General features: G+C 35.5%; 2 protein-coding genes across 2 annotated transcripts in view; one reads left to right on the top strand and one right to left on the bottom strand.

The window, feature by feature from the left end:
- IFT52 (intraflagellar transport 52) overlaps positions 1–10,948 on the top strand; it is a 203,819-nt gene extending 192,871 nt beyond the window's left edge. Inside the window, exon 13 of the mRNA XM_090410486.1 lies at positions 10,766–10,948. Coding sequence (XP_090266612.1) covers positions 10,766–10,810 — 45 coding nt within the window. The 3' untranslated portion in view covers positions 10,811–10,948. The remainder of the gene's footprint in view (positions 1–10,765) is intronic.
- LOC150095212 (coiled-coil domain-containing protein 25) overlaps positions 10,806–22,033 on the bottom strand; it is a 139,404-nt gene continuing 128,176 nt past the window's right edge. The window contains exon 8 of the mRNA XM_090410487.1: positions 10,806–10,968. Within this exon, the coding sequence (XP_090266613.1) occupies positions 10,936–10,968 (33 nt within the window). The 3' untranslated portion in view covers positions 10,806–10,935. The remainder of the gene's footprint in view (positions 10,969–22,033) is intronic.

Genomic DNA, 22,033 nt, shown 5'->3' with positions numbered 1-22,033 from the left:
GGCTCATCTTCAAATAGATTCTGGTGTTTGAATTATGTGCTCTCCATATGACCAGACTATTGCAAGTCCATTACATTTATGAAGATTCCATGTTAGAGTAACAACTTTAAATATAAACCAAGATGATTAGGCAACATTGCAACTCTCATATTAAGTTAATCATTTGGAGTACATGTACTTATAAAAAGGGATAAGTCTTTAAGAATAGCATGTTAAAAATGAAAGGCAAGCATCGATATTTTATGTCCTAGTTTTCCTGTACTGTTTGACAACCATTAGCATCTTTAAAAAAAAATAATCGGGAGGGAGATTAAAAGATGTGCAGATAACACAGTATGACAGTGTTGCAATCTGAGAAACTAGTAAAAATAATAATAATATCATTAAATAAATAACCACAAAGCTCAAGTCCTGTTATTGATATGACTACTCAATTTCAATCATATTATCCTACAGTTAAAAATGTTGGTAAATGCTAACAGCATTAATGTAGCTTAATCAGTTGAAAGAGCTCAGGTTATTAAATTATTGCAGAGGAGGGGATTGCCAGAGACCTACAATCCTAACTTCTAACCTGTTGGAAACAGAGATTAAGTGGGTCGAATTGTGTGCTGTCATTACTAGATAAGGTAACTGATTAGAACTCTACAGGTATCTTTAAATTTGCATTCATACCAAGTTTTGGTACATTGTAAGAAACAGATGTGTTTCTAGTTAATTCAGTTAGTGTCCAGCACATGCAGAAAGGCCTAATTTTCCATAATTATTAAATTTAAAGTCATTTGTGTTCCTCTTTTCAGATTGGAATTGCATCCTATTTCACACACACACACACACACACATATATATATATATATATATATAATAAAAAAGGTTTAATGACTATTACCGAGAGAAAAGATGACAAGATATATTTAAAAAAAGATACTACTAGTTTACTAGTTTCGTTACATGAACATCCTCAGGTATCACATTCAAAGAAGTATATAAAAAATTACAGAGACTTAAAATTGTACTAACAGAACAAGTATAAAAAACAGTAGCATGTTTGAAAAAAATGCAAGTATGAGTTCCAAACAAACGAATACTATGCGCTGTCGCGAGTGCGCCAGTACTGAACAGAAGCAACGTGTGCGTCAGAGAGATTGTAACTCAGGCTGTTGTTGATATGAGAGGAATCTAGAGAAATTTCCCTAGATTCAACAATCTTTCTTTCGAGTTCATCGTAGCACACATGGATGTTAGCAGTTTGAGTCCAGTTTACAATGTGCTGGCGGCCTTCGTCTGAGTTATCTGAAAAGAGAACATGGCTAGAGAGAGCGCTAGCTCTAGTCCTGTTATAGGAGATATCTCTACGGTGTTCATCCAAACGTAGAAGGATGGATTTAGCAGTCTGTCCACAGTATGGCTTTCCGCAATCACATAAAATCTTGTATACTCCTGGAAACTGAGTAGGAAGATGTTTAACAGCTTCAAATACAACTACAACGTTTTAATGCTAATTATGTATAAAGACTGTCTATGTTGTTCATAGTCTTTTAACCCTCAATGTTTAGTGTTTTTTCTTTTATAATGTCACCTGAAGAAGGCTGTTACAGGCCGAAACTAGTAGTGTGTTTATATTAAAACCTTTTTAATTAAATCTCGGTTCTAGTCATTCAATTTTTTTCATAAAAATATATTATATATATATATAAAAACAGATTTTTTTTCAAATTAATTCTCAACCCTCCCCCCCCACTTTTTCCAAAACCCCGTTCCCTTTTAACACCCTAACAGAAGAAGTATGCACATCGCAGAAAGAAGACAGCTAACAACATCCAAAAAAAAGGAATGTGCGAATTTTCTTCCTCTATTATTCTGCATATACAGGGTGTTCGGGATAAATTTGACATATTTATAATTAATTATATTTTTCCGTAAGTTACATGTATTAACACACACTTCTCTTCATTTAAAAGTTTGGACCCTTCTTCATTCATATACAAGATGTCAGAAAGGATGGATAGCTGGAACCCACCTGAATCATGGAAGAGAATAACTTGTATCATGATGATTCGTGCCCGCCATCAAAATAAGGATATTACGACTGCTGCCCAATGCTCCCTGAATACAGTAAAAACAATCAGGCATGAACTAGAGACTTGCAATGGTGACTACGAGGATGTAGCAAGAAGAAAGATCCCTAGCAGACGATCTGATTGCGTTCGTACAGCAGAATTCCTCGCAAATCTGCAGGAACAGGTGTTGAAGAACCCTGGCATTGGAATTCGGGCTTTGTTCGTGGAGTTGCTAACTGTAGTCAAGCCCTGGATAACAAGGGTAGCCAATGGTAGGCCGTATGTATGGCAGCAGGATTCGGCCCCTTGCCACACCTCTGGGAAAAGTCAAAAATGGTTGTCTGAAAATTTCTACGACTTCACCAGTCCAAATGTTTGGCCTCCAAACTCCCCAGACCTTAACCCCATGGATTATTTTGTATGGGGCGCAGTTGAAAAAGACACCAATCGCACTTCCAGTAATACAAAAGCCCAGTTAATGGATAAAATTAAAACAGTTTTTGCGGCCCTTCCCAGGGAGACTGTAGCATCAGCTTGTTCGAGGTTCCGAAGCAGAATTGAAGCTGTGATCGATGCTAATGGTGGTTATTTTGAGTAAATCTTGTTGATAGTATTGTAATTAACTCTGCCTGTAATGTTTTTTTGTCAGTTCATTAAATTTAATAGATACAAAGAAGATTTTCTTTTTCCTTACGAAACTGTCAAATTTATCCCGAACACCCTGTATTTGTCTCTAAAATACATCTGTAATGCTCTAAGAATTCTGGAGTAAAAAGCCAATGACCTTTAAAAAAGGGCACTGCTAAATGAAAGTAGGCAAAATAGCCATAAAAATAATTTTGTAAGAGGAGTAACATGGGAATTTTCTCAGAAATAATACCTGTATTTTTTATGTTCTTCTAGACAGATGTTATTACATCTCCCAGTTTGATCACAATAAATTGCAGGAACTTTGTAAACATCTGGAACTGATAGAGTTACTTTTTCTGAGGCATCCAATATAAGAAACAATGATAGCAGTGCTATAGTCAACATGTTGAGAGAAACAGTTAATTTGCTGACCTTTTTTGGACAGGAAAGTGGCAGATAAAGGAGAGTTCAGCAGTAAGATCAGCTTCAGTAGAACAGAGATTGAAGGCTTTTATTAACAAGGGTTTTGATAACACCATATTGTTGAGAGGGGAGATGAAGAGAAATTTGTGTATTTATCTACCTATGTGGATGGGTTTTCTGTAAACTGAGAAAGAAATATTTTCTATAGTGAGCTGGATTATGGGGTACTGTCTGTTGAAATGGAGGAGAAAGGAGTCTAACATGTCAGCCATGTTGCTAGATAGAGAATACATCATCAATGTATCTTAACCAGATAATGATTTCAGAATAGCAGCATCAAGAGCAAGTTTTTCAAAATGCTCCATATAATAATTAGCTAGAGAGGGGAAGAGCCTATTGCTTTACCCACAATCTGTTCATAAATAGTATCTTTCCAAGCCAGAATGAATGGTAAAATTAAAAAGTCAGTGATATCTAGAAGCAAAACAAGTTTAGTAAATTTAAAGTTTTAGAAACAGGGATTAAAAAAAAGGGAAGCGACATCAAAGTTAACCATGATATTTTCTTACACTAATTTTGGATTAAAGATTTGAAATGAATGGAATTTTTAATATAGGAAGAATGACATGTAAGTGGGATAAGGAGTTGGCTAATTTAAAAGAGGGAGAGTCAGTAGCATCTACCATGGGGGGGAGAGAGATGGTTACTGGGTTTATGAATTTTTGGCAGTTTGTATATATGGAGAGAGAGAGAGAAACTGAAGTTTTATTTTTCTTCTTCTTACAGGAGGCAAGATATGACGTTTTATAGCAGCTTTTTAATGTTTTCTTCTGAGAATTAGTAGGATCATAATCTAGTGGTTTCTAAGTAATGCAGTCTCTCAGCAAAAAATTCATATTCCGATTATATTCACTGGCATTGATGACCATAGTAGAATTACCCTTGTTGGCTCTTATTATTATGCTACTGTCTTTGTGTAATTTACACACAGAGGAGTTGGCTGTTAGAAAGATTTCTTGTACGCATTGAAGCTTGAGAAAGAATGTTTGCTATGTCAAGCCTGATATTGGCAATGGTAGGAGGCAAGTTGCAAATACCATATTTTATGTGCAGCATGAAGGCTGCTGGCATCCTTGGCCCTCCTCATATATATTCAATGTACCTCAGAAATGGCTGACTTTGCAGCTGGAAAAAAAAAAAGATCTTTGCAGATTGTTATATTTCTTAATCTTAATGTGTTTCTCTTTAAGTTTTAAAAATTCTTTGTGCCAATTTATCCTGATATATTAAAGAGCGCAGTCCAAAATTCAGGATTAAGAATTAATAAGTTTTGCTTGGAGAGAGTTAATGGTGGCATTAACAGAGTAGCACCAATCTGTGTTTGCAGTAAAGCAAATTATTTATATATGAGCTGCATTTATTCCATTAAACATCATAATGAATTGAATCCAGCAGATAAGTCTAAATGGTCTATTGTTAAACCTACAATTCTTAAATAAAAATATCAATGTCAAATGAGTAGATTGAATGCAGAGTACTGCCATCACTAAAGCTGTCAGTAAGATTCATGGTGACTGATAGGTCGTTTATGAATGGTAGAAAAAGAGTATGCAATACTTTTTTTATTGCATTGGTGGCAAAGGTTGAAAAGAGGGAGTCATCCACCGTGATGTGTAGTTAATGATCTGAGAGAAAGCTCAATACCAATTACAAAGGGTGGAAGGTAGACCAAATGATGGTAATTTTAGCATGTCTCAATGCCAGAAAGTCTGGAAATGCCAACTCATTTTTCTGAACATTTTTTGGCTCGTCGATTGGTTGGTGATGTAGGCTAAGAAGTTAGCTGTGGACCTTGCAAGGTGGAATGCATCTGGTGGACCCCAGATAGTGGAGTAGAGGATTGAATTAATGGCAATTGGTCAGTAGTCTGGTGGTGGATTTCAGTTTCCCTTTTTTTGGAACAGAGCAGGAAGTCAGGTCTATCTTTGGGTGCTGTAACAGTGGTGCTTTCTGGATTTTATTTCATGTGCAAACTACAGAAAATGTAAGAGCATACATATAAATGATTAAACGCATACATTTAAAGAAATAGACATTAAAAGAATTGGGATTAAAAGCATACATTAAAAGACAAAAATGCCACTTGCATGAAATATTAAGTAAAAACATAATGTCAAATTTCACTCATCCAGTAATTAATATAATTTAAAGCTGTTTCATTACACTGCATTAAATCTTCTCGGGTACATATATTATTAATGTCTATTAAGCACCGTTGCAGAAGATGGTCCATGGTTTGTGTTTCACCACATGAGCAGATGTCATTGTCTGTGTAGCCCCATCTGGCTATATTCTGCTTTGATCTCCCTATTATATTACAGAATGAGGTCATTCAGTCTCTTCCATCTTTACCGGTCAAGATGTAAGCCAGAAGGAAGAGATTCATTTAAGTTCAGAGCCTCTGGAGATTGTTCTTGCCACATAGTTAACCTTGTAGCGTTTATGGAATCAACCAACGGTTCCACTGAGTGAATAAAACTTTTCCTTGATCTTAGCCTCTTATGTACTGCAACATGTCCATACGAAGGATGCTGTTCATCATTTAGTTGTTTCCGCTCATATCTACTCTGTGTAGTCCTTCTGATGTGAGGAGGTGCAAAACCAGAAGTGAGTATAGATGGTCAGTTTTTGTAGGCTTAAGGCAGCCGGTAATGTGTCGACATGTTTCATTAAGAACCTTATCAATAAATTTGACATGTGATGATCTTTCCCAAACAGGGCTAGCATACTCAGCTGTCGAAAAGCAGAGTGCCAGTGCAGAGGTGTGCAGTACTTGTGGATTTGCACCCCACCGAGATGATGTTAATTGGCGCAGAATATTATTACGTGTTTGAGTTTTAGCTACTGTCTTCTCTATGTGTCGCTTATAATTTAGGGTCCTATCTAGTGTAACACCTAGGTAAGTTGGATTTGGATAATTGACCAATTTCACACCATTCCATTCTATATTCAACTCTCTCTTTGCCTCCCTATTATTGAGATGGAAAAGACACATTTGAGTTTTACTGGGATTTGGTTTCAGTTGATTTTCCTTATAGTAAACTGTAAACCCTTGTGTGAGCAAACAGCTCACACAAGGGTTTCTAGCTCTTGTATGAGCTGCTTTTCAATATCATCAAAGGATTTTGCTTGATAAGCTATTGCCCGGTCATCTGCATATAAGGTTCTTGACCGTGGGTTTATAGGTTGGTCATTAGTATATATATTGAAGAGGAGGGAAGATATAGCACACTTCCCTGAGGTAGACTATTTGGATACGCTATCTGCTTTTTTCCTTGAAAATCAACAAAGAATCTTCTGCTGAACAGCAGCGACCTAAATATCTTCACTAACCGATAGCTGTCATGCTATAAATTCTGACTATAAGCTTTCTAAGATTTAGTGTGTCATATGCTGCTGTCAAATCTATAAATACGGCTCCTGTTGCTAACCCCTTTCAAAGCCATCCTCAATAAACTGTGTTAAGTTTAATACTTGTCCAGTGCATGATCTTCCTGGTCTAAATTCTGCCTGTTCTTTTATCAGCACTTTCTCTATTTCTGGACTTAGTCTGTTCAAGATTAAGCTCTCATACAGCTTCAGTGTTGTGCATAGAAGAGCTATAGGCCTGTAGTTCTTTGGATCCTCAGCAGGTTTACCCGGTTTCAGGAATAGTTATTACTTTCGTTTACCTCTATATGCTGGGTATTTTAGCAAATTCCAACAAAAGTTAAAAAATTTTAACCACTCTGTTGTCTTTTCTCCCAGATTCCTTAGTATCTCATTTCGGATATCATCTATAATAAATTTAGTTTAATCGTTTATCTAAGTGTGTGCAAACAAAGTTTGTGCCTGAAAGTATCTTCAGGACTGGGATAAAGTGGTACAACACCGGGCGACGACTCCTTGCAAAGGTGGAGCAAGCTACCAACACTCCTATCTCAGTATCTCCCATAATGCAAAACACATCTCCTTGCAGATATGCATTAAGGGAAGGGCCACTACCCAGACTAGTTTCGACCTTTTTTTGAGACCTCAATATTGAAGTAGTGGCCCTTCCCTTAATGCATAACGTTATACATATCTGCAAGGAGATGTGTGTTGCATTATGGGAGATACTGAGATAGGAGTGTTGGTAGCTTGCTCCACCTTTGCAAGGAGTCGCCCGGTGTTGTACCACTTTATCCCAGTCCTGAAGATACTTTCAGGCGCACACTTTGTTTTGCACACACTTGGATAAAGGATTAAACTAAATTTATTATAGTCTGACCAAGTGAAAATTAAACTTTAGATATCATCTATACCGGCAGCTTTTCCTGGTTTTAAGGGATTTTCTACTTCCTCTTTGGTAAATGGTGCTTCGAATAGATTCTCTGAATCCCTAACTTTTCTAATATAATCTCTAGGTATTTTTCCTTCGGTACTTGGTTTACCATTCAGAGATAGCCGAATTGCAATTTGGTTTGCATTTATATTAACTTTGGTTGCTGCTGTTGTGGGGTCACCAGATAATTTTTTGAGTAACAGCCAGGCTTTTCTGCTACTGTGTTTCATATCTAAGCTTTAAATATTCTCTGCCCAATGTTGACTTCTTTTTTTCAAACAATGCTGATATAAGTTCCTTTCCTGCATCAATTATTTCTGATGAAAATGGATCTTTATCATATAGGTCATAATATCTTTCATATATTTCCAAGTTGTGCTCTGTAAAACCTGGAATGTAATGTGCTACAACCGCTTTGGGATGTGCCTGGTAGCAGAGTCTAATAACTTTGAACTTTCCATAATTTTCTGGTCTGGGCGAAATGTCGGTCAGGTTTATGTCTAATTCTCTTAAACTGTTCTCAGTTAGCTTTTTTAAAATTAAAGCATCTTTCTTCTAAAAAGTGGGATCTCCTTAAGTCAGACTGGTGGGAAAACTTGCAGCATTATTGGTCTATGTTGTGAACTTGGGATTGGTGCAAGTACCTGTTTGATGCACAGATTAGCTATTCTATTACTAACAATGCTTTCTGGATAAAAGATATGAAGTACGGGTTAGTAGAAAGACATTGTATCCATTTGGATAGGAGGCAAGTTTTCTGCTGTTGGTCTTTATGAAGTCAATTTAGACTTACTGATGACTGTTTAGAATTTGTGTGCTTCAGCACACAGGATGAATATGAAGCTGGGGGCTCTGGTATTCTGGCTGTTGAACCAGTGCTTCAAAAGTGGGTAGAATGGAGAATGAAAACCTCCATGCCAACGAGGATCATTTTTGTGCCTTTCTCTGTACAGGTATTTGTATCATATGAGTGGAAGCAATAGGAAAGGAAGGGTAGAGATTTCAGAGGTCATCCCACTTAGTATCGTTATAGTGCCAAAGGATATTTATTTATTCGTATGGAGTTTCCTCCCTTTTTTCTCCCGCGTCCCTATTGGGGTGAGTTGAGCCCCCTCATGGGGGGGGGGGGGGTGTAAGTATTTATGGCTGTAGATCCGTGTGTGTTCACTGGGCCGGTTCGCCTGCTTGCGAGATGAAAAATGCCAGATAAACTGGAAGAAAAAACCCTACTGCCCATACTCAAGACCGGCTAACTTGGCTATGGCTGAGGAAGATCCTCAAATTCCTCGCGTCTTCGATGGGAATCGAACCTGGGACACTCCTTCCCCCAGTCATATGGTTGTGAAGCGCACAGCCACTAATCTAACTGCGCAAAGGTTGAGGTTAGGAAAAGGGCATTCAGTGAGAGATCAGATATTCACAATATTGTGTTTAAGTTAGCAAGAGGAGAGGCGATTTCTGTGATCTATCTGGAAGGAGAACTGGTTAAAGAGAGAGAGGAATAGTTGTCAGGGATTGCAATAGGTAGATGTATAATTTGCAGTAGGTCACTGCTTATAGCAAAGTCTTCTGCATCTCATCTACCTTGGTCAAAAAAAGGAGAGCCAAATGGAGTTGTGGATCATAGTTATCTCGAAAGATTACTTCATTATTTGGATAGCAGGATTTTAGAGCTACACAAAGATATCAGTGGTTTGGAAATGAGTAAATGTAGCAGATAAATATTACTACCAGAATATACTGATTGGTAAATGCTACAATGATTAAATACTTGTTTAGCATATATAGCACAATATATATATATATATTTTTTTTTTATACAAGGGTGGTCTGAAAAGTTCTCGGCCCAACAATGAAAAAACTAATTTATAATTTCAAAATTATTTTTATTTTTCAACGTAATCTCCCTTAAGACTAATACGTTTATTCCAGTGATGCTCCAGCACCATTATCCTATCCCTGTAGTGGTTTTCGGTAAGATCTGCAAAATATCTTCTACAGCTGCACTCACCTTTTGATTCTAAGAAAAATGCTGACTAGCAAGGAAGTTTTAGTTTTCGGAAGAGATAAAGTCGGAGGGAGCCAAATCTGGGGAATAGGGTGGATGTTCCAACAATTCATAGTGTAGATCCCTTAATTTTCCCATTGCCAAAACACCTTTGTGGGCAGGTGCATTGTCCTGATGAAAGATGATTTTTTTCCTTCTGGTCTTTTTTCACCTAGTCTGGTTAAAAGATTGGAATAATATTCTCCAGTTATTGTTTTACCCTTTTCAAGATAAACTGCCTTTAGCATCCCAAAATACTGATGCCATGACTTTTCCTGCTGATAGAACCAACTTTGTCTTCTTTGGCCTGAACAACCGGCTTCTCTCCAGTTTTGCTTGCTGTTTGGATTCCGTTGTGTAATAATTAATCCAAGTCTTGTTACACCATAGTAATAATTCGATGCACAAAATCAGTTTTATTCTTGTTAAAATGCTCAAAGCACTGTTCAGAGATTTTCATGCAAGTGCATTTTTGATCTGCTCTGAGCAAGCATGGCACCCATCTTGTGTAAAGCTTTTTCACATGCAATTCTTCATGCAAAATATATCCTGCACATTCTTTTGAAATGCTTAGTCTCAGCAATTTTACGCACTTTGTTACACTTTTTGGATGTCCTTCACGTGGATCATCTTCAAGGCTGGTACGGCCATGTTTTTAAACTTGGCAGCCCATTTCTTAATTGTCGAAAATAAAGGAGAAGAATGCCCATAAACTTTTATAAACTGCTTTTGGCATTAAACCTTCTTTTACAAAGAATTTTATAACCACTCGATACTGAATTTTATCTATTGCAAGGGCTACAGACAACACTTTTGCTTCAGCCAACTGTATAAAACAAACTACTTAATAGAATGGATGCTTACGACAGATGTACCAACTTAGAAAAAAAAAATCTCTTGCCGATAGTGTTGCCATCTGTGGTTGAGAGCGAGAACTTTTCACACCACCCTTGTACAAGTGGAATGTTATCATCTGCTTTTTTTTTTAAATGAAATAAATACTGATTGAGAGTATAATGTGCAGGTTGCTAACACTGATTTATTAGATACTGGTAATTAAGTTAATTGTATTATTTTGTTTTGATAATTTTTTTTTATGAAATAAAAACTACTTGTTACCAAATCACTATAGTGATTGCCAGTATAATAGGCAGGTTGCTGATTCACTAGATTGTAGTAATTGTGTTACTATTTTGTTTTGATATATATGAATTTAAAATACTTAAACTTTTCTCGTTATAGGAACAAGATGCGAACGTGGAAGTAATGAATGACACTGGAGCATGATCAACACAATTTATTGCCTCTTCTCAATGTACATTCTTTTTCAACTTTATTTATTATGAAGACATGAATTGCCTCTGTACAGAATTTTTGAATATTGTATTGTTGCCCATTTATGTAATAAAATGTTACATGAAGTCATCAGAATCGTAGTCGTTTTCCTATAATTAAAAAAAAGAAACACTTAACCCTACAAAGTACATATTTAAACTAGATGAAAAATTAGTTTAATAACCACAGCTCTACTGGATTTGAAGTCTATAGAAACTCACCTAAGCTATGAACCAAACTTAAGATGGTCTAAATTACAGTATTGAGGTCATTCACTTACCAGATGATTATGTATTAGTTATAACCCATGAGAAGCTTCTCATTAATAAAAACATTGTTTTTATTATCAGTTTAAAAAACTCATACAGGGATGGAGTGATATGCAAATTAATGTGACAATGTACATATCACTCACCCAATCTCTGCAGATGGTATTTTAAATTGATAATAAACACACAACAGCATTGATATTTCTAATTTTCAATGTTACTTTTAAAAAAAAATATTTGTGTTAGAGAAGATGAACAACAAACTGTAGTGACGTGAATCTGCTGTGTTGCCAAATTAGGGTATATTATGGGGGAAGAAGAAGATCCATGGAATCCTGATATACTCAACTTGCTAGCTACTACAGTAATATAGACGATTGTCCAAATTGGTAGAGAAATCTGCAATTTCACTCAAGAAAACACATCATTTATATAAACCTGTGGGCTCGATTATGTAAATCTGATCTCACAGGTATTATCCTTTTACCTATGCTACAGCAGCAACTGAAATAAAATGAGTACTAAACTTAAAAAAAAAAAATTTACAATGCATGACATGATATTTGGAAACATACATGATGTACCAATCAAGGATCATTAATGTTAAAGCAAGTTTGCTTTAAACATTTTTTAATTATAAAGTTATGTGCTGGTATTTAAAATTAAATACTTGGCATATAGGATCTTAAATGAACAAAAACAAAATATAGAACAGACAAAAACCAAGGAAATCTTGTCAGCTACGTTCTATCTAGATTACATTTATAAAGGAAAGTAACAATTTTTATGGATTACTTTGTCAATTTAATTGTAACAGATTTTACTTGTTTTGAACTGAATGAAATATCATTAGGTTTAAGTTCTGATTAAAGATCATGCTAAATGTTTAACTTGAAAAATAAGATTTATATATGGGAATTGTTATAATGCACTCAAAATTAATGTGCTCCAATCAAAAAGAAACTCGCTTTCTAGGTACATACAAGTTCAATAACTGTAATAAATGATATTATATATAAAAATGCCATTATGAAACTTAACAGTAATAAAAAAATATTCAAGAGAAATGCAAACAGGAGTACATGGCAATATTTGAGATAGAAAAAGGCATCAAAAACTTGAAATGTAGAAAGGCTGCAGTAGACTAGAAAATCAAATAATGAGGTATAAAAGTTTTGCATTGGCTACTCTGCATCATTCAGGGGACTCAGAAGGTTAGTTTCCAGATGATTGGAGTAGAGCTCTCATAGCTCCCATCTATAAAAAGGGGAATAAAGCTGAATATGAGAATTACAGAGGAATTTCTCTACTACTAAGTGTTCAAGATACGATTTATGCAAGAAAATTTGTGGACTAGAAACATGAAGATCAAGCTGGGTTCAAGCCAAACAAAGGTTATCAAGATCAGATATTTTTAAATAGTTGAAAAATCATCAGAATGTAAGAAAGATCTGTACTTCTAAAAGTAGAACTGGAAAAAAGGCATATGACAAGATGCCCAGCAAAAGAGCTTTTCAGAATATTAAAATTATATATTGGGAAAATGGAACATTAAAGAGAAAACAGGTAGCCCATAAGTCACATAGGAGTTTAAAATGTGAATAACTTAATTTTTTCATTTTATTTTAGGTATTCTAAGGAACATTGTGAAATTAATCATGCAAAAGTTTGCAATCAAAAAATGAACCAAAATCACACAATTTCACAAAGATCTACAGTTAATTGGGAATAACTCTCTAGATTGGATGGCTTCCAACTTCTTTCTATAGGGTGTAAGTGAACAAGTCCCAGACAATCCAACAGCTGAATGAAAACATTCACATAGAAATTAGGGTGCTGCACCCAGAAACATTAACAGGTGTTATGGAACATTGAGCAGAAAGAGCCCCATCTTTCTAAAGCCAAAAATAGAAGGCATTTGTGTAATGTGGTTTTTCCTAATAAAAGAAACCTACAGGTTCTGTATTTCATTATGACAAAAAAAAAAATAAATAAAAAATATTAAACGTTTCCCTTTGTGACTTAGGAATCACTATAGAAGAAGAAAAAAAAAAGATCAGAACCTAGCTATTTGATTTTTAGTGAAGAGGACAAATCTAGAAATAAAGCTGGCATAGAGGAAGCCAGCTGAATAAATCTATATTAGAATGAGAGAGAAATTATCCGAAACACTATACTAGCAGTATATAAGACAGCATTCAAACGAGTTTTAAGGTAAGTATCTGAGTTGGTTTAGAAAGGAGAAAAATTAGTAGCTTGAACAGATGGCATCAATAGCAGAATCATTGAAAAATGAAGATAATAGTAAGGAACTTGATAATGTTAGCATTCAGGAATGTGTGAGCAGGGCTAATCTAACATAATATGGTAACTTAAATAAAAAGGGAGAAGAAAGTTGGCAAAAAAGGTGTATTTGATGACAGGTAAAAATACCCAAAGGAGGACCAAGTGGCTAACGAATAATAGACTAATGTGGAGGAAATCTGTTTATACGATATTATTAATAATGTAACTTTAACATGTTCATGCTGTACAGTATCTGCATGTGCCTTACCACATGCATCTTGCTTCGGCAGGTGACTTTCAGAAAGTTTATATCACATAGTAGTTGCTACTTTTTTTTGGTGAGTGCAAACTGTCTTAATGATAACGAAAATCTCAAATGCAAGTCAAACTAATTTTAATTTATGTACATCTTTATTTGCTTTATATAAATCATTTCCTATCTGCACCCGATGACAGCGTTATAAACAGATATTACATGAAATAGGATATTAGAACAAATGTATTTAGTTAGATGTCATGTTTATGCTACATTAGAAGCATAGTACATTACATAAAGAATTAGATAAAATTTTAAAAATATAGAAATTGCAGTTCTTAAAGGAACAAAAGAAACAGCTAATTACAGTATCATATATATAGTGGAGTGGACAGACAAATACATACAAAAGCTGGTGTAATGATTTGGATCCATAAATCAAAGCAAAAATAACTCATTATACATATGGGAATGAAAGAATATTAGAAGTGCAATTAAAATTAAATAAAGAAAATTTAACAGTTGTTGGAGTGTATGTCCCTGAAGAAAATTATTTTTTACAGAGTTATAAGGAATATATGAAAAATTAAATAAAACAGACCATATAATTATAGCCAGAGATCTTAATGCCAGAATAAAAATGAAAAAAAATTAATAATATACAAAAATTTGGAGAACCAACAGTCAACAAAAATGGAAAGCGACTCATTGATTATATATAATTTAAAAATAATGAATATATTTTACAGACATAAAAATATACATGGTGTGCAAGAGAACAAAAATCAATAATAGACTACTTTATAAGCAAATGAAAAAAGCAGCAAACCTCTTCCTAAATGTTAAAGTCAGAAGAGGGCTAGAAATCTACACCGATCACTAGTGCAGGCAAAACTAAGGAGGTTTCCACCAAACTGGTTAAAAAAAAAATTAATTACAAAGTAAGACTACTAAATGATTAAAGTATAAGAAATTTATATACCAACAGAGGATTAACAACTACTTAGAAAAAATACATTGAGAAAGAATGGAATTATATAAAAGAAATTATTTAATCAGTAGCATATGAAAGTCTAGGAATACACAAAAAATATAAAATTACATATATATGAAACAATGAAATAAAAACAATTGAAAATAAAAAGCTGGATTTTCAAAGATAGTTAAGTGACAAAAAACAAGTAATAGCCGAAAGAGAGAGAAAGCTAGGAAAAATTTGTATCATATCTAGAAAATGACAAACAAAATAAGACCCAATGCATACACTAAAACACATGAATGCAGATATAAAAAACTGCAAATACAAATTGTGAAATAGATGTAAAAGAATTCTGGGATTACTTTACAGATCTTTGGATGGATAATACTAGCATAAAAAAAATTACACCAGAAACTTACAAAATAAATGATATTTAACATTTAAATGATATAATAACAATGACAGAATTAAAGGACAACCTAAATAAAACAAAAAATGTCAAATCAGCAGGAGAAGATGGGATAAACACCAAACTGTATAAATTTGCTGGGAAAAATTTTCAAGGATTATTAAAATTTTTAAATAAAATATGGACAAATACCAATAGAATGGAATACAAGTATAGTAATACTTATATTTAAAAATGGGGATAAAACAGAGGCTAATTACAGAGGTATTAGTTTATTGAATACATGCTACAAAATATATAGTAGAACACTTGATGAAAAACTGAAAATACACAGTGAAAAAATATTAGAATGTCAAAATGGATTTAGAAAAGGATGCAGCTTTCTGTTGAAAAATAATTATAGATAAAAAAAAAGAAGAGAATTTAATTTAGAAACTCATCTTTTGTTTATAGATTATGAAAAAACATTTGACAAAGTAAAAAAGATATTAGCTGTCCTGCCTGAAAATAGAAAATCGGCATCCCTTATCATCTCCACTAAAGACCTACCTGGTGTATACCAGGTCCCTTGCAACTGTAAGCTGTCCTACTTTGGCCAAACACACAGGACAGTGAATATCAGAATTTCGAAACACAAGGACTACATCCATTTTCACCAGTACAGCCACTCTGGGCTTGCAGACCATGCTTTGGCTACATGCCACAGAATACAGTGGAAGAAAACCACAGTAATACACCACAACAAGTTTAAATTTGAAAGACTATTCATAGAAACAGCCTCAGCCCTAAGAAACATGCCAAACCTCAACAAATTTGGATGCATGAGACTGCCCCAAATTTGGGAGACGTACATCATAAGAACTTCAGCCCAATGACCAAGAATACCTAATACCTAATTCCTCTCTTCGACCTCATTTTGCTGTTGTTAGTGCTGCGTGCACGTGTCTTAATCTTATGTTCCCATGAAGATGGCAACGTGACGCTGCCGAAATATAGGAAGTATATATTAAAGTTTATTTTAATTTATATTCCAGTTTACTGTTTGATATATTACAAAGAATAAATATACCTAATATTTTACTACATGCAATACTGAATACACACACACACACACACAAAGATAATGAAATAAATGAAAAAAAAAAACAATATAAACCAATATAAAACAATATATCTGAAAAACAATATAAACCAAGGAGTAAGACAGGGATGCCCTCTGTCTCCGACACTTTTCAATATTTACATTAATGAAATATTAATACAGTGGAACATCTTAAACAATGCAGGTATAGAAATTTCCCAGAAAATAAATACACTATTATTTGCAGATGATCAGGTAATAATAACATAAGGAAGACAATTTACAAAGAGCAATATATAATTTAGAACAGTTTGATGGTACAACATGACAACATTTCATGGCGTCACCCGGTAAAACAAGCCCCCCCCCTTGTTTTCGCCAGGGAACCAGGGCAAACAGCGAAAAGTCAGCTACTGCAACAAATCTGAAAACACACCCCAACTCAACATCACCAGAGTTAAAGATCGGTACTATCAAATTAAGAAGCCTGAATGGCAAAGAAATGGAGCCAGTGGAGGAATTAGATAAGTACCAGATCGACATAATAGGGGTGACTGAAACAAAAAAGACAAAAACTGGAGAGATCTTTCTGAGCAATAAATATAAAATGTTATATTCAGGCAATGGCAATCAAGGAAAAGGAGTAGCCATAGTATTCAACACAAAATACGAGCTAATCTTCTTGAATGGCAAGCAGTCTCAAGTAGAGTGATGTGGGCAAATATCAGAATGGGGAACTCGACAATGAGACTTATTTGTGCCTATGGTCCCACAGAAGGTTACTATGGTAGAAGTGGAGGAATTTTTTGAGCCTTTAGAAAAAACAACTGACACAATGAAATAGGAAAAGTTGGTCCTTGTTGGGGATCTAAATAGCAGAGTAGAAAATGACTGTCAGACACACAAAAATATTTTGTGAAAATTAGGAGAAAAGAGCAAAACTAATAATAATGACAAATATCTGTTGGATTTCTGCTCAGGACATGGACTGGTTATTACTAATACCATGTTCCAACATAAAAATGTGCACAAATTCACATGGAGAGAAGAGGCAAGGAATAAGAAAAGTCTCATTGAGTATGTTATTGTTGATAGTGATGTTTTCCCCCTGGTGTAGGACACCAGAGTGTACAGAGGATTTGAAATTGGAAGTGATCACTATTTAGTCTTGAGCAGGATAAAACTGAATTTCATATTGAAAAGAATGACATGTAAGAAAGTTTTAAAGCGAATAAAAGTTGAGCAGTTCTCAGATGTGAACTATAGACTAAAATACACAAAGATTATTGAAGAAAAAATGAAAGAGTTTGAGAATAGGAACCAAACCTTGGAGATTCAGGTTTGGTTCCTATTCATTGATCCATAATTTAAAGGTTTAAATGACACGAGGTAGTCCGCGAAAGCTAATGCAATAAAAGCCTTACGAAATCAAATGCCTTTAATAATACAACTTCTTAATGTAATGTGTGATGGACAAAAACAAGTTACAGTAGACTATGTAACAAATGCTCGAATGTTGCTAAAATTATTAACAAAATTTAATTTTGTCGCACTATTAATATTTTGGGATACAATATTAGGAAAGATAAATAAAGTAAATTTACTTTTACAAGGAAAAAACCACAGTCGAAAATGCTGCGAAAATGATAAAAGCTCTAAAAAATGAAATTCCACAGTATGGAAATGATTTTTTCGATTCGCTTCACAATTCGGCAAAAAGTTTAGCTGAAACAATAAATATTGAAACTTGCATTCCAGAAAAGAGATGGCGCAAAATAAAAAATATGCCTGGTAAGAAAGCTACTGATGATTTGTTTGTCATGAATAAAACTGCATTACTAAAAAAAGAAATGTATCAAGTTTTAGATCTAATATACTCATACAACTCAATGATAGATTTACTGCTTTACAAGAGCAAGCGACTTCAGTTTTTAAATGGACACGCTTTAAAAATTATGAAGCTAGATGATCTCAAACAATGCGCAGCTGACCTGGCATTGAAATATAATAGCGACTTAGATGCTCCAGAATTTGTATGTGAAATTGAGTTTCAAATATCAAGCCATGGGAGGTTTTGAAAATTTAGGCAATATCGACGCTTTTCAAATCTTGCAAAAAAATTACGAACTCTCATTACTAAACACGTATCCAAATCTAGACATAGCATTAAGAAGTTTCATAACAATGCCTGTAACAACAGCTTCCTGGGAACGTTCATTTAGCAATTGAAAATTGTACCTTCGTTCTTCTCTTGGACAAGAGCGATTGACAAACATGTCTATAATATCAATTGAAAAAGATATTACAAAAACATTAAATTATGACGATATAATAGATGTATTTGCAAATGAAAAAGCTAGAAAAATTTCTTTATAAAATATGCTGAACTTATTTATGTTTTTATTATATTATTTTATATTATACCTATGTCATGTATTTCTTTAATTTATTTGTCACTGAATATAAATAAAAATTTGTCCTTATTTAATAGATTATTTATTTATACAAATACATAATTGGATTTACAGGCAACTCATTTTGATGGGGTTAATAGCAAGTATTTATCATATTGCATTTAGTAAAATTTAACATGTTACATTTAAATTTTTCAAAATTTTTGTCATTTTTGGGTTGGGGGGGGGATGCAAGTTAGATAATCGCCACAGGCGCTTCATACCCTCATTACGGCACTGTGCAATGGTATCCAGGTGAAATGGCTGTGAGAAGGGAACAGAAAGCATTGGAAAGTGGCACTGTGATAGGTTCCTATGTTGTAGGCCTATTCGGCAGATTATTGACAAATTTGGCCATCCCAAATCAACAATCACTGATACCATACTGAAATGGAAGCCCAGGTAGTCAACTCACTGGATGTGACTATAGATGTTATGAAAAATATGTTAAAACTGCTGTTCATTGTCTGACACAATGGATGCGAGGTTCCAGGCATCGACTGGAACACGAATCTGCACAAAAACATTCAGAACTGAGCCTCACAAGTTGGTTTCTATGGTGGGACCGCAATATGTAAACCTCACATTACCTGAACCAACATGCAGTATTGTCTTCAGTTGTGTAAAGAGCATGTACAGTGGGACATGAAAGCTTCAAAAGCTAGATTATGGAGTGATGATAGCTTTGTTCAATCCAAAATATTTCCTTAAGGATGTTGAACCTTATTGTAATTATAACATAGTGAATTGCACTACATCCTCTATCAAGCAGATGGGATGGGTGTTGGTGTTGCGGATACCCGGTCAACATCTCTTACCAGAGTACATTACCCAACTATGAAATTCGGAAGTGGTGGTGTGATAGCATGGTTCAGTTTATCTAGGTGCAATGCTTTTTATTTTGTGGCATTTCTATGTAACTAATCAACATCTAGTTCAGCAAGACAATGCACCATGTCATAACGCTGCTGCTGTAACCACATAGTTTGTGGACATGAACAGCACCACACTTGACTGGCCTTTGCAAGCCCTGATCTCAACCCTATTGAATATCTGTGGGACAAACTGAAGAAGTCAAGGGACATCTACCTCACAACAGTCCAGGACCTCATATTACACATACAACATAATCAATGCCAACAGTTTGACCACACTCAATGTTGTTGCAAGGCAGAATATTGGTGAGGAAATGCAGAGACAAGCATGCAACTGGTTCTTGTGAAAACTAAAAACACAGCCAGAGAAATGTGTTAATTGTGGGGGTCCACAAACTGCCAACTACAGGAGCTGCTCATTTGTTCCACTTAACCAGAGATCTGAACTTATGCATAACATGAATCACTGAACAAAAAATCCACCACTGAAACAAATACTCCCCCATCAAGCTATACTCTTTTCATAACTTCCACTAGAGAAAACCAACACAGAAGTCACAACCTCCTAAAATACCAAATAATGTCCAATATATATAAATAATCCAACAATACACATGCATGGCAAACAAACTCCATGCAAGAAGCCAAAGAAATCATCCTCAATGGCAAGCCAAAACAGAAGGCCCATATCACTAGTTATCAATTGGAATGTCAATGACTTGAAGAATAAAATTCTAGAACCACAGGATTGTATTACCATACTAAATCAGGCAGACATCATTCTTATCAATGAAACACATATTCATTCATCCAACAAACTGAAAATCAGGAACTATCTCTTATTGTAAGGACAGACTGGATGTCAGGGACAGGCCCGATGACATACTAGATAGCAATACTGAAAAATGTAGCTCGCAACTACTATACAGGGTGGTTCAAAATTCCACATACAAACTTTGAGGGGAGGTAGAGAACACCAAAATCAACCATATTCACATAGTAAAGCATGACCAGAAATGCCACCCGAAAGTGATAGGTGGCGCTGTTCGCCAGCGCTCCAGGTGAGCAATTGGGACTTCCGCATTCAAGCTTTTCACATCGTACGAAGAACATGCGTTGTTTACGAACACTCAGATGGCAGACATGTTTAACCTGTCCATTACCGTCAGCTAACCCGTAAACGAGGTTACGGGTTAACTGACAGTAATGGACAAGCCACTGTACGAATGTATCGCGAAAGGTACCCAAACAGACGTGTACCACATCACCAAATGTTTGCGCATTTGCATCAGAATTTGTGCGACTATGGATCATTCAGGGATCGCAGGCATGATAGTGGGCGGCCACAATCGACGTGAAATCCACCGTGGACAATAATCTAGAGACAAGCACACGTGCCGTTGCCTCTGCTATAGGAGTATCTCGATCCAGTGTACCGTGCGTTTTGCACTCTGAGTCCTTACATCCATTTCATCTGCAATGGGTCCAGTTACTGATGGCCGAAGATTATCCTCGACGTGTGGAATTCGTGCAGTGGTTTCTGCAGAAAATTGCCATAGACCTGGATTTTCCAACTTGTGTTTTGTTCACGGATGAAGCTTCATTTACCCGTGAAGGGGTCTTCAATCACCACAATGCTCATGTGTGTGCCCATGAGAACCCACAAGGTGTGCGATGACATGCTGCACAACAACTCTTCGCCATTAATGTATGGGCAGGTATCGGCACTGACTGTTTAGTCAGCCCATACCTGTTACCACCCAGACTGGGCTCCTAGACGTATCGGACCTTTCTGGAAGAAGTTCTGCTGGATTTACTGAATAATGTTCCAATGACTGTGCTTCAGTATTTGGACAGGTCCTTTGGGGCTTGATGGATTGGGCATGGTGGACCTGTCGCATGGCCCCCCACACTCACCTGATTTATCGAACATTGATTTCTTTCTGTGGGGGGACCCTTAAAGCCATGGTGTACGAAATGCCTGTTGCCTCTAACATGGACCTCATGGCAAGAATCAGCATCGCCGCTGCTAATATCCGGGGAACTCCAGATATTTTCAAAAATGTATGGCAATCAATGCGTTGTCGGTGTCAGGCATGCATCACTGCTAATGGTCGTAACTTTGAGCACCTGATGTGAAACCATATTATGTATCCAACTACTACTGAACAGTTCAGTTATGCCTAATAAAGGTTTTTACACTACTTACTGCCTTGTGTTATTTCTGTATCTTTGTGTCCCTGTTAGTACCTTCTGGTGACGTTTCCTGTCATGCTTTCCTATGTGAATATGGTTGATTTTGATGTTCTCTACTTCCCCTCAAAGTTTGTACGTTGAATTTTGAACCACCCTGTATATTATATACATATACAAATGACCTCAGATCATAATCCAATTAGACACCACACATAATTTCACTGTACACAACACTACTGCCATCAGCTGGAACCAACTTCCTGCACCTTTCAAGAAAAGCTTGGACCAGTCCTGTGCATAATTACAGTTGAAGAAATAGACTACAATGACACCCCTCCTCCAAATCAGCTTCTAATTAAGATGCTAGTACC

This window comes from Typopeltis vanoorti, chromosome 20 (genome assembly GCF_054136105.1).
Source record: "Typopeltis vanoorti isolate ZY-2024b chromosome 20, IOZ_Tvanoo_1.0, whole genome shotgun sequence".
In the NCBI taxonomy this organism is placed as follows: domain Eukaryota; kingdom Metazoa; phylum Arthropoda; class Arachnida; order Uropygi; family Thelyphonidae; genus Typopeltis; species Typopeltis vanoorti.
The sequence above is the reverse complement of the archived record's forward strand: the minus strand, read 5'-3'. Positions and strand labels throughout refer to the sequence as shown.